The following is a 12,954-nucleotide window of genomic DNA, read 5'->3' on the forward strand; positions in this document are numbered from 1 at the left end:
TTTCTTTATCCGACAAAGTTATTTCTAATATCGTTCACAAAATGTACATCTCTTATGTAGTTTTATAAACTATAGAGAGATATGTAAATTTTATGAAAATGTTACCATCACTTTATCGGATGAAGAAATGACCAAAATAGAAGTTATAGATCTTGATGAGTTATACAACTTTGTTGTTGATGACTTTTTCATCTGAAACCATTTACTGCTTCAAAATATTATTTGAAGTTTTAAAATTCAAATTTTTAATTGATAATTAAACAAAGTCACAAGAAAAAATGACCAAAATAATAGCAGTAAGAACACAATAACATGATAGAGCATGATTTTAGAAACATTTTGGAAAAAAATTATCTAATTTGGATTTCATATGAGTGAGATAAACTAGTTTCAATTTTTTAAATTTTTTCAAATTTTATTTTCGCATACGGCTCCTTAAGTGGCACGTATGGAAAAATCGATTTTTCCATGCGGGCGCTTAAGTGAGCCGTATGCAAAAATGAGCTCATTTTTGCATACGGCCATCTTAAGAGGCCCGTATGGGAAAATCGATTTTTCCATACGGGCCACTTAAGTAGCTGTATGGGAAAATGACCCTCGATTTTTGCAGACGCAACTAGTTATGGTGCGTTTACAAAAATCATGGGCTCTCGTACAGAAAAATCACTTTTGTAGAAGTGTTGCAAAGTAGATCAGAACGCTAGAATTTCCAAGATTTGCTCTCAAGTTTATATATTCATATGTAGTTTAGCAAATCCATTTCATTATATAGCTTAAAGTAGCTGACCAAACTTATTGGCACACCACTAACTACAAATTAACTTCTATACATAAGCACGGGACAATATCTTAAAGATGGAAAACAAGGAAGATCTACTGGATTCATAGAACAACCATGTGATGGTATAAATCAAATGAACACAAGTATATATGATATATGCACTCTAGCTCAATTTTTTTAACTATGGTTGACCGGAAGTGTGTTAATCTCTTGGACTCCTCCCACCCTTCCTTTGGACCTTCCATTATGGTACAACAACATGAAGTGGATCATGATGCAGGCAAGCACAACAACAGCCAGAGCGATGACATACCCAGACGTCTCCCAGTCTCTGCAGCTGCCGGCCGCGTAAGCCCCAAGGAGGCCGAGCAGATCGACCACGATGACCATATTCATGGCATAGAGCAGGAAACCACCATACTTCTTTTGATACTGCTGTAGCAGCAGGATGATGACAATAATGGATGCCATAAAGGATGTAGAGTTGCAGTAGAAGAACGCGTTGTACCGAGGGTAGTTGTTGTCACGCATCACGGGGTTACCCACATTCCCTCCATCCTGCCAGATGCTACCCGGCGGGTTTAGGCCGGCCTGGTATGTGACGCTTGCAGCCAGGATGGCAAGTGTCATCAGGTACTCTTTCTTTTTGGACTCCTCTTCAGTGTTGGAAGCAATGTTATGTTTTGAATCAGATGATGACCCATTTGTTGTGTTTGCTGAATCTGAATTAGAGGTAGGCTCCTTCTTGACGTTGAGGAACACAAGGAGCTGCTTCCATACTGCCTGAATGTTGAAATATACGAGTTGCACGAGAAGGAAGGCAATCACCACACCGACTAACACAAAGACGTAGATAGATGTCCGCACTTTCCGGGCACTACCAGCAGCGTAGGCCCCCATGAGTCCAAACATGCCAACCATCATGCACACGTATAGCGCATAACACCTTATCCCTAGCTTGTACAGCTTAGGGTTGACGAGCAAGATGATGAGTGCAACGGACGCCATGAAGGCTGTTGCATTGCAGTAGAAGAATGCATGATACCTTCTTGGGTAGTTGTCGAGGAGGACAGGGACACCTGCATGGTGGCCGGATTCGCCATCGTCTTTGTCCCAAAAGCCACCTGGTGGGGTTAGCCCAGCCTGGTAGGCAATGGTGGCCACTAGGATCGCGAGAAGGAGAAGCCGCTCCCTCCGCTTCTCTACCTCCTTGTCCTTCTGATTGCTCACGTAACAATCGTCAGGCCAGAACACAACATGGATCACCACATAGACCAGGACAGCTCCAGCTAGGGCAATGACGTAGATGGATGTGCTCACATCTCGGCAACTCCCTGCGGCGTATGCTCCAATGAGGCCAAACAGGTCCAGTATCATCGTTGCTATCACTAGTGCTTTGCCCTTAACAATCTTACTCTGGACCATTAGGATGACAACCAAGGATGCTGCAAACGCAGTTGAATTGCAGTAGAAGAACGCCTTGTAGCGTTCAACATGCGTGGATAAGAGTATTGGGTCACCAGCTTTACGCCCGTAGAGCTTGTCATCCTCTGACCAGACGCCTCCTGGAGGGTCCAACCCAGCTTGGTATGTGATGCTGGCCGCGAGAGTGGCAAGCAGTAGTACAAAATCGTTATCCTTCATTGGTTCATTATTTTTGCTCCCCTTTTCACCTTCTAATTGCCCATCTTTTTCATTCCTGTTAATGGCATTGGTGTAAACTTTAAATGTAAAAAAAATTCAAAAATAATATGTGCAAGAGAATACTAATGTAAATACCTGTAAAAAAATATACAGTACATTTTGAATAAGATTCATATTTGGTCGCAATGCAATTTCACATGTGGCTAATGTAGAGGTATGGATAGGTATCACAAATTAACACTAGGTACCTACTTAAGGATAGGTATGACAAATTCTCAATGTGACATGGTCTTAATTACTTCATCCGTCCCCAAAATAAACTAACCTATAAATAAGAGGATTTCACACAACTAAAAGACGATAACATCTAGGTTGGTTTAATTGGGATGGAGGGATACATGATTGTTTCTATTATGATAAGAGGTTTCTTTTCTTGTGCCTGAGATAGCTAAGACGAGATCCCACTGAGAATAATTCAAATCTAAACAATTTTAATTTAATTTGAACTAGTCTAGACCATGGATCAAAATCTAGCTAACATATTTCTAGTATCTCCCAAGATATATCATATATCTTGGATCCTCCCTAGATCTTCTCAAATCAGATGGAAATTTTAAATCGACTTGAATTATCTTTTTTACTTGAATCAGCAAAAATATATTTTTAATAGGGACTATAAAAAGACTGCCATAAGTTTTTTGAGTGGAAAACTCAAACTTAACTATAAATCTAAATATAGTATAGTTGAAATATAATTTGACCATAACTATATTATAACGAAAATACAACTTGTATATAAATATTAAAAAATATATGCAACTATATACCTTATACCTAAGATTACAGTGTATTTATTATGGTGTAATTAAACTATAGTTTATTAGTGCAATCATATTGTACTATAGTTACAATTTTTTAAAAAAAAAATAAAAAAAACTTACAACAATTTTTTAGCAATTCCCTTTTTTCTCTTGGTGAGATTTCACCTTGGGACAGCAAGATCTTGTGAGATATCTCTTTCTTAGGTTGTCCCCATATTTTCATACAGAGAGAAATAGAATGATTTGGAAAAAAAAAGTTACTTAAATTTGAAGAAATTCGCATACATGCAAAATTTTTGGCTGGTTCAAAAAATAATCTTGAGAGTGATCAATAGCAAGATCTGACAAGGCCAGGATCTCGCTGATCTGAGAAAATGATTCACTTATTGACAAGGAAAGGACACGTTACCTAGGAGGCCTAGCTGTCTCTGAATCTTCTACCCCACCGGCGAGGTCGACGTCGTGCTTCTTCTTCTTCAGAGCAATCGCCATGGCGAGGAGGATATACGCAAGCACCGCGGCGACCAGGGCGACGACGTAGGCGATCGTCCTGAGATCCCTGGAGCTCCCGGCGGTGTACGCGCCCATGAGGCCGAGCAGCGCGGCGAGGATGGGCGGGTACAGCTCGAGGTGCATCCTCTGCAGCCTGCTGCTCAGCAGCGGCACGACGATGGACAGCGACGCCACGAACGCCGCCGTGTTGCAGTAGAAGAAGGTCGCCAGCCGCGCCGACTGCCCGCGCCCGGCCGACCGCAGCGTCGGGCCCCCGTCGTCCTGGAACCCGCCCGGCGGGCCCAGCCCCGCCGTGTACGTGATCTCCGTCGCGAACGTCGCCAGCAGCATCAGCACCTTGCGCAGCTGGTTGTCGTCGTCGTCGCCGGCGGCGGCGGCGGCGGCGGCGGGCGAGGTGGTGGTGGTGGTCGTCGCCGATATTAATGGATTTCCTCCGGTCTGGTAGATGATCCTGATGGCGAGGTAGGTGGAGAGGGCGACCACGAGGGTGGAGACGTAGACGGTGCTGGGCAGGTCCCGGCAGCTGCCGGCGGCGTAGGCCGCCATGAGCGCGAGGACGTCGAGCACCATGACCGTGCGGAGCATGGCGAGCCCCACAGTGCTCGCCTCCTCGAGGACGAGGAGCAGGAGGTTCACCACCAGCGACGCCGCGAAGGCGGTCGCGTTGCAGTAGTAGAACGCGAGGTACCGCGCGTGCGCCGCGCCGCCGCCGGCGGAGGCGATGTCCTGGAGCGTCGGGTCGCCGGCCTTGTACTGCCCGCCGCCGCCGGCGTCCTTCTGCCGCACCCCGCCCGGCGGCGCCAGGCCGGCGGAGTACGTCGCGATGGCCACCACCGAGCTCAGCAGCAGGAGGTACTCCCTCAGCTGGTACTCCCATGATGGCGGCTTCGGCGGCTGCTGATCAGCCGTCGCCGGCGGCGTTGTTCCTGTGTCCGGCGACGCCATATTCGATTCGAGGCTGTAGCTTTCTTGGTGTTGCAATGCGATCGAGCACGCACACTACTCTAGAGTATGAATAGATATATACACAGAGCATCGATAGACACGTATCATGGCACAGGGGAAATAGATTATAACAAGCATAGTGGCCCGCGCAGATTGCGCGGCTAGCATCATTATATTTTCTCTCATATAATAGCATATATGTTTTCTCATTATATTATTCAAATATATTAAAATGACAACATAATTTTAAATTTTGCAATAACTTTACAAAACTACTAATGTGTAATATTTATATTATATTTTATATACGTGTTAGTTATTAATTATTTTTAATATCAAATTTTAGTTATTTGTAAATTATATATATTCCTATATGGACTCTAGACTCGTCTTTTAATATTTCTTTTTTTAATTCCGAATTTTCTGTAAATTGTATTTTTATATAGAGTCTATGCTCTTCTTCCAATATTATTTATTTTTATTTATGAATTTTTATTATTTCTAATTGTATTTCTATGTGGACTCTAAACTCATCTTTCAATATTCTTTAATTTTTAATTTCGAATTTCAGTTGCTTCTAAATTATATTTCAATATTTGTATTCCTATATTGACCTTAAATTCTTCTTCCAATGTTTTTATTAATTTTGAATTTTAGTTATTTGTAAATTGTATTTTTTATACAGACTCTAAACTCTACTTTTAATTTTATTATGTTTATTCCAAATTTTAGTTAGTTTTAAATTCCTATATGGACTCTATACTCTACTTCTAATATTCCTTATTTTTTTAATTCCGAATTTCTATTTTTTTTTCTAAATTGTATTTCTATATATACTCTATACTTTACTTCTAATATTCCTTATTTTTAATTCCGAATTTATATTATTTCCTAATTGTATTTCTATATGTACTCTATACTCTACTTCTAATATTCCTTATTTTTAATTCCGAATTTCAGTTATTTCCTAATTGTATTTCTATATGAACTCTACACTCTACTTCTAATATTTCTTTTTTTTTAATTCTGAATTTCAGTTATTTCCTAATTGTATTTCTATATGGACTCTAGTCTCCTCTTCTAATATTCCTTTTTTTCATTCCGAATTTCAGTTATTTCCTAATTGTATTTCTATATAGATATAGACAGACTCTAGTCTCCTCTTCTAATATTCCTTTTTTTAATTCTGAATTTCAACTATTTCTAAATTGTATTTCTATATGGACTCTAGTCTCCTCTTCTAATATTCCTTATTTTTTAATTCCGAATTTCAGCTATTTTTAAATTGTATTTCTATATGGACTCTGTCTTTTCTTTTTCTCCGATTAATGTGAGAATTTCTAGGCCATGAGAGCGAACTTGGAGGTTCCTTTTTCTATTCCTTTAATTATATATTTAATTCCAAATTTCTTTCTAAATTGTATTTCTATATGGACTCTAGTCTCCTCTTCTAATATTTCTTATTTTTAATTCCGAATTTCAGCTATTTTTAAATTGTATTTCTATATGGACTCTGTATTTTCTTTTTCTCCGATTAATGTGAGAATTTCTAGGCCATGAGAGCGAACGTGGATGCTCCTTTTTCTATTCCTTAAATTATATATTTAATTCTGAATTTCTATTTTTTCCTAATTGTATTTCTATATGGACTATATAGTCTACTTCTAATATTCCTTATTTTTAATTCCGAATTTCAGTTATTTCCTAATTGTATTTCTATATGGAGTCTATACTCTACTTCTAATATTTCTTATTTTTAATTCCGAATTTCAGGTATACTCTGTATTTTCTTTTTCTCCGATTAATGTGAGAATTTCTAGGCCATGAGAGCGAACGTGGAGGCTCCTTTTTCTATTCCTTAAATTATATATTTAATTCTGAATTTCTATTTTTTCCTAATTGTATTTCTATATGGACTATATAGTCTACTTCTAATATTCCTTATTTTTAATTCCGAATTTCAGTTATTTCCTAATTGTATTTCTATATGGAGTCTATACTCTACTTCTAATATTCCTTATTTTTAATTCCGAATTTCAGGTATTTTCTAATTGTATTTCTATATGGACTCTAGTCTCCTCTTCTAATATTCCTTATTTTTTAATTCCGAATTTCAGCTATTTGTAAATTGTATTTCTATATGGACTCTAGTCCCCTCTTCTAATATTCCTTATTTTTTAATTCCGAATTTCAGCTATTTGTAAATTGTATTTCTATATGGACTCTGCTTTTTCTTTTTCTCTGATTAATGTGAGAATTTCTAGGCCATGAGACCGAACGTGGAGGCTCCTTTTTCTATTCCTTAAATTATATATTTAATTCCGAATTTCTATTTTTTCCTAATTGTATTTCTATATGGACTCTATAGTCTACTTCTAATATTCCTTATTTTTAATTCCGAATTTCAGTTATTTCCTAATTGTATTTTTATATGGACTCTAGTCCCCTCTTCTAATATTCCTTATTTTTTAATTCCGAATTTCAGCTATTTGTAAATTGTATTTCTATATGGACTCTGTTTTTTCTTTTTCTCCGATTAATGTGAGAATTTCTAGACCATGAGAGCGAACGTGGAGGCTCCTTTTTCTATTCCTTTAATTATATAATAGATTTCTCGAGAAAATATCCACTCGTTCTTACATGTCATTAAAACAGTCAATGGATAGATTAATATGTGTTATACTACTCTCTTCGTTTTAGGTTATACTCCCTCCATATATTTTTGATAGGCATATTTTCAAATCTGAAAAATTTATTTTTGATAGGCATATTTCAATCCCCAACAACCTATCATCTGAACAACTTTCTCGAATTTAATGCGTGACTCACAATTCTTCCACACAAAATTGGTTAAATGGGCTCCCTCCGTCTACTTTTGATAGTCACAGATATATTCATTTATTTATTATAACTTATAGAATTTAAATTTAAATTTGTATGTATTTGTTAGTGATATATTAGACATTAATTTATTTTCTCTAGTTCTTCTAATATTTTATATAACTATTTGGATGATATGCCAGCAATGATGGTCTCGAGGGATAACTTTCCCCCGTCAGTGAAACCCTGTGCATAAGAGCCTAATTAAGAAATTAAGACTTTGGTAAATCATCTTGTTAATTAGTCACTTATAGCTTGATCTGGAGTTCAATTAAGGAGCTAAGAAAGACTTCGTTGAAGTCATTTAGTAAGTCGTCGATCGAGACATGTTAGCTAGATCAATCGATGCATGATTCACAACCCTGGACTCAAAATGCAATTGTGTCATTGTTTGACTGACCTTGCAAGGCTTGAACTGCCAATGAAGTAGGAGTGGTTTGGCTGGGCATGTGAAAATATTGCACAACTTCCTTTGTCGATTTGTGCCCTGTCAACGGCACGACCACAGTGCCACAGCACTGCCACATTGGAGGACAGAAAGACAGAAACCGAAGAGGATTACCTGGCCTCCTCCGTCCCAAAATAACAACCTTACGATTAACCTATCCTAAAACTACGACAAGCTTTTTTCAAATCCTAAAACAACGAGTCTGGACAAGATTTTATTCAGATTCATTATTTCAAGATATATCACATTTTATACTAGGTTAAGTTATTTTAGGACAAAGGGAGTACCTAGCTAGATTAGTCCTCACTATGTGGACAAGATATTTAAATTAAGAGACTTATAAACTTCGTCAAAGTCATCGTATTTAATTTTATTGAGATAGTTAGGTACTAGATCTCAATCATTCTTGTATACAACTAGACATAAACTGTAGTATTTAATTTACCTTTAACTGGCAAGAAAAGAACAGGTGTGTTGGGCACTTGGGCGTGTGCACATAACTTGACCAGAGACAGACGTACGGCATTCAGACTTAATGATTTATTATGTCCATGTACAGTACTTTCTCCGTTTCACAATGTAAGTCATTCTAGTATATGAACGTGAAAAATGCTAGAAACTTATATTGTGAAACGGAGGGAGTACTTTTAAGTTGAACACATTTTCCTTTGAACTTATGCACATAGGGTGTGTTTAGTTCACGCCAAAATTAGAAATTTGGTTGAAATTGGAACGACGTGACGGAAAAGTTGGAAGTTTACGTATGTAAGAAAGTTTTGATGTGATGGCAAAGTTGAAAGTTTGAAAAAAAAAGTTTGGAACTAAACTTGGCCATATATGATTTATTACCAGGGGTAAATATATAGTGGAAACTCAACTTCAGTTAATACTTGTTTAAATTCTGACAAAAAAATCATCTAAATTCAAAAAAAGATCACACATGTAGATGAGATGATATAACATGCCAGAAATTTCATCTAGGAAATTTTTTTAAAAAAAAATTAAAAGTTTTTAAATTCTGAAGTTTTTATGAACTTAGAAGCACATCCTAGAGCCTAACTTATATAAATAAATAAAACACATAGTTTTTCTTGGACCAAGTCAGATTTAACCCAAATAAAAATTTGCAAATCTTGTTTTAACAAATTTCAAATCAAATATTTTGGTTTGACCATGAATTAGAACGGTTTTGCAATTTTTTTTTTTTTGCGGGGGAAAGACTTAAATTTCATTAAATCATGGGAATATTACAATCTCTTGAGCCAGAGGCTCAGACCAGCACACTCAGGTGCATTGAAACGCCAAACTGCACTCTCTTTTCGTCGTAACGCCAAGTGAGACAGACAATGGGCAACACAATTACTATGTCTGTCCACTTTTTGGATACGGTACTCAGGTGCTAAGCGCAAGGTCCTCCTGATGTCCTGTATGATACGCCACAACTGGGATCTGTCATCACAACAGGATTGCAAAGAAGTCACCAGGTTTTGCATTTTAATTTAACCAACATGCTTAGGTTAAATACAAACTAATAGGAATAAAGATTTTAAAATATATAAACCAAAAAAACACTAAGTTATACTTTGTTGCATGTGCATATTTTATTTTTGGGATTGTTTTTGATCTTTTTGGTGCATCTCATAGTAGGTTCCATAAGCATGTCATGGCTAAAGAAAAATCCTAAAAATAAATGAAGCCTCAATAAATCTTACCAAAATTCTCATAAATACTATACAACACCCTAAGCTCCCAGTAATTTTAATTTGTATTTTCTACTTCAACTGATACCCCAAATAAATCCTCCAAACCAGCTAAAAAAAATCTGAAAACAACATAACATTTATCCTACTTTGCACCTTCCCCAAAATTAAACCATAACTCTTTTGGCAAAATACTTTGGTAAGAGATAATCATATTGTGCTCTATCACTAGATGCAATGGCTTAATCTAATTCAAAAACAAATCACGTGAAATGAGGGCTACCAAATTACCATAGTAAAACTAAAAGTAATCTAACCTTGAAACTTGGCACGCTGAGAGATCACATCCTTATCCACCTTGCTACCTCTTTGTCTCCCCCTAAATTCTAATTTAAGTAGATGAGTGGAGAAGGATTAAACTACACATTGTCTACCTTGCTACCTCTTTTCGCTTATGCTTATCAGCCAAAATTTAAAGCTGATTTTGGGGTTTTTCTCATCGAAGTTTATTTTTAAGCCTTTACTTTTAGGTTACTAAGAACACATATTTTATTCACAAGTTATTTTCTTTTATAAATAGCCGTTTGGATTATTAAACAAATAAGTAAAAAAAAGAAATCAATTTCTTGATCTCTCCTCCACCCTCACTTCCAAATGGACCCCACAGGCCCTATGGCCCACTTGACAGCCACCCAGCAACCCCTGGACTCACATGGCAGCCACACCACCGCCCATGACACCCATAGCTGTCCATTTGGACACGTGGTGTCACAGGAACGCGCCAGCAACCTAGAGCATGGCCACCTTAACTCTTGATGTGTCAACAAGGTGAAAATCCTCAGACCATCAGTCCATCACTTCACATTGTGTCTTCATCTTCCCTAACAACAGATTGAGATCACATGCAGTCACTACTAGGACTGCAAGTTAGTGACTGCATGGTATCTCATCCATCCATTTTCCAGATCAAGGGTACAGATCAAAGTGCTACAGTACCATTGCTACAGTATATGTATAGTACTTTTCCTATGTGAACAGTGCTCCGAGAATCTCAGCCATTGGATATAACTTGGATGGTCCTAGTGTGACTGCTTAAGTTGCAGTCACACTAGTAACTGCACCTGTACCAAGTTCTCCATTCCAAGCTCGAGAGAAGATCCCTAAGCTCCATTGCCACCTCAAGTTCTCTTTCGACCATGAAGAAGACTGAAATTTTTACATTTTGATCCTTTTCAAAAACTTATTTTACAAATGTACCCTTGAAAAAACTTATTCTAGAAATGGTCTTTTTTGTCGCCACTTAGGCTGGTGCCTTCCTCCAACATGGTAGCACCAACCACCCTGGTGCCACACCCGTGCCACCGTAGCACGAGGCTGTCCTGACAGTGCTTACTGGGTAGAGGGGGGCGCAAGGCACACTGGCGCCGCCCCACATACCACGGCGCCAGCCTGGCTAGCGCACCCCTCTGGCTGGGCCAAGCCTCAACCTTCTGTCTCGAGTGGGAGGCTGGCGCCGCCCCCACCCCCTCGCCCTTCTGCCTCGGCCGATTTGCTGGCGGCCCCCCCCCCTCGCACGGTGCCAGGGTGGCTGGCGCCGACCTCTTCCTCCCTGCCAACACTCAATTTCATTTGGCTCGTTTGCAAACAATGCAAATATCGACACCAAATCACAGTAAACATACATATCACAAAACAGGTTCAACAGCAAATATTGACACCAAATTACATATCACATAGTCCACAAGCTAACTAGATTGATGAAGAAAGTCCACAACTCCATCACATATTCCACACATCAAACAATGCCACAAAATCCATCACATACTTCATACAACCAGTAAATCCAAAAGTCTGTGAAACAAGTATCAACTTCATAGAAATCACTTTTTCCGTTGCCGCCGAATAGCTTGTGAGCCCGGAGTGTATCTACATTTGAAAAACCAATGTTTAAAACATTTAAAAAACAAAGTGAGGGAAATCAAATAACACCTGAGAATGGTAAGCTCATTCTACCTCTTTTTCGCTGCTCGAGTGGATCGCAAGTTGTATTGGGTGGGCTGCGATGCCTGAGGCGCATCGGGGAGCTGCGACATGCCTATCACCTCGGCATATGGTATGATGTAATCCTCATCCTCCTCCTCGTCGTCGTCGCTAGGTGGAGCCTGCACCTGCCCCTTTCTCCTTCCCTGTGGAATGCGTGACAACGACGAACCACCAACTTCTTCACGCTCTTCTATCCTGATGGAGTGTCGAGCGGTACTTGGACACGTGGAGATAGGTGCGGATTGAAGTAGTGGTGGTGGTACTCTCCGCGGTTGATACACGTCATCTAATCCAACTGACCTGCAGCCTAAGCTTACAGCAAGTTTGCGGCACCTTTGGCGAACTTTCTGCATTTAAAAAAGGAAAAAGTACGAATTACCCCCCCCCAACTATCACGGTCATCCGAATTACCCCCTTGAACCACCAAACTGGACATTCCTCACCCCCAACTATACAAACCGGACGAATTACCCTCCTCGACTTAATCCATGGTGGTTTTGGTCTAAGTGGCGTACACGTGGCATCCCAGTCAGCGTTTTTTTAATAAAAAAATAGTGGGACCCGCCTGTCATACTCTCCCACCTCTCTCTCTCTCTTCCCCACTTTCCTCTCAATCTCTCTCTCTTCCCCTCTTCCTCTCAATCTCTCTCTGTCTGCGGGCGTGCACGGGGGCGGGCGGCGGACGGCGGCGTCGCGGCGACGGCCGAGCGGAGGCAACCGCGGCGCGCCCACCTCTACGACGAGCTGAGCACAAGGTCGGGCAACACATTCACCATCTACACGGAGGAGCAGCTCGAGCAAGCGACCAACGGCTTCGACGACGGCAACATCCTCGGCCGCGGCAGCCACGCCACCGTCTACATGGGCATCGTGCCCACCGTCTACATGGGGGAGAGGAAGGTGGACGAGATGCTGTACGAGCAGGTGAAGAGCGAGGCGAGCGGCGAGTCGCTGGAGGAGATCACGTGGCTGGCTCTCGAGTGCCTGCAGATGTGCGGAGCCAACAGGCCGGCGATGAAGGAGATCGCCGAGAGGCTGGGTGGATTGTGGAAGCTGCACCAGAATCCATGGATGCAGGACGCCGTCAAGCTCGAGGAGGCGAGGTGCTTGCTCCACGGCGTCGCCGCCCGCCTCTCCACCACGCACGCCGCCGTCCGCCACCCGCCCCCATGCGCTGCG

General features: G+C 40.3%; 1 protein-coding gene across 1 annotated transcript; it reads right to left on the reverse strand.

The window, feature by feature from the left end:
* Window positions 1–735: 735 nt before the first annotated feature.
* On the reverse strand, window positions 736–4,778 carry LOC4340797 (uncharacterized). The gene is made up of 2 exons (XM_015788925.3): window positions 3,656–4,778; window positions 736–2,480 (listed from the first exon to the last, which is right to left on the reverse strand). The coding sequence occupies exons 1-2, from the start codon at window positions 4,702–4,704 to the stop codon at window positions 959–961; spliced, it is 2,571 nt and encodes an 856-aa protein (XP_015644411.1). The 5' UTR covers window positions 4,705–4,778; the 3' UTR covers window positions 736–958.
* Between the last annotated feature and the right edge of the window lie 8,176 nt (window positions 4,779–12,954).

This window comes from Oryza sativa, chromosome 6, assembly GCF_034140825.1.
Source record: "Oryza sativa Japonica Group chromosome 6, ASM3414082v1".
Lineage (NCBI taxonomy): Eukaryota > Viridiplantae > Streptophyta > Magnoliopsida > Poales > Poaceae > Oryza > Oryza sativa.

Excerpts from the sequence above, each read along its gene's own strand:
- LOC4340797 (XM_015788925.3), bottom strand. The coding sequence starts at position 4,704 with ATGGCGTCGCCGGACACAGGAACAACGCCGCCGGCGACGGCTGATCAG. Across the intron at positions 2,481-3,655 it reads GAGACAGCTAGGCCTCCTAG|GAATGAAAAAGATGGGCAAT; the intron begins GTAACGTGTCCT and ends TGCCATTAACAG.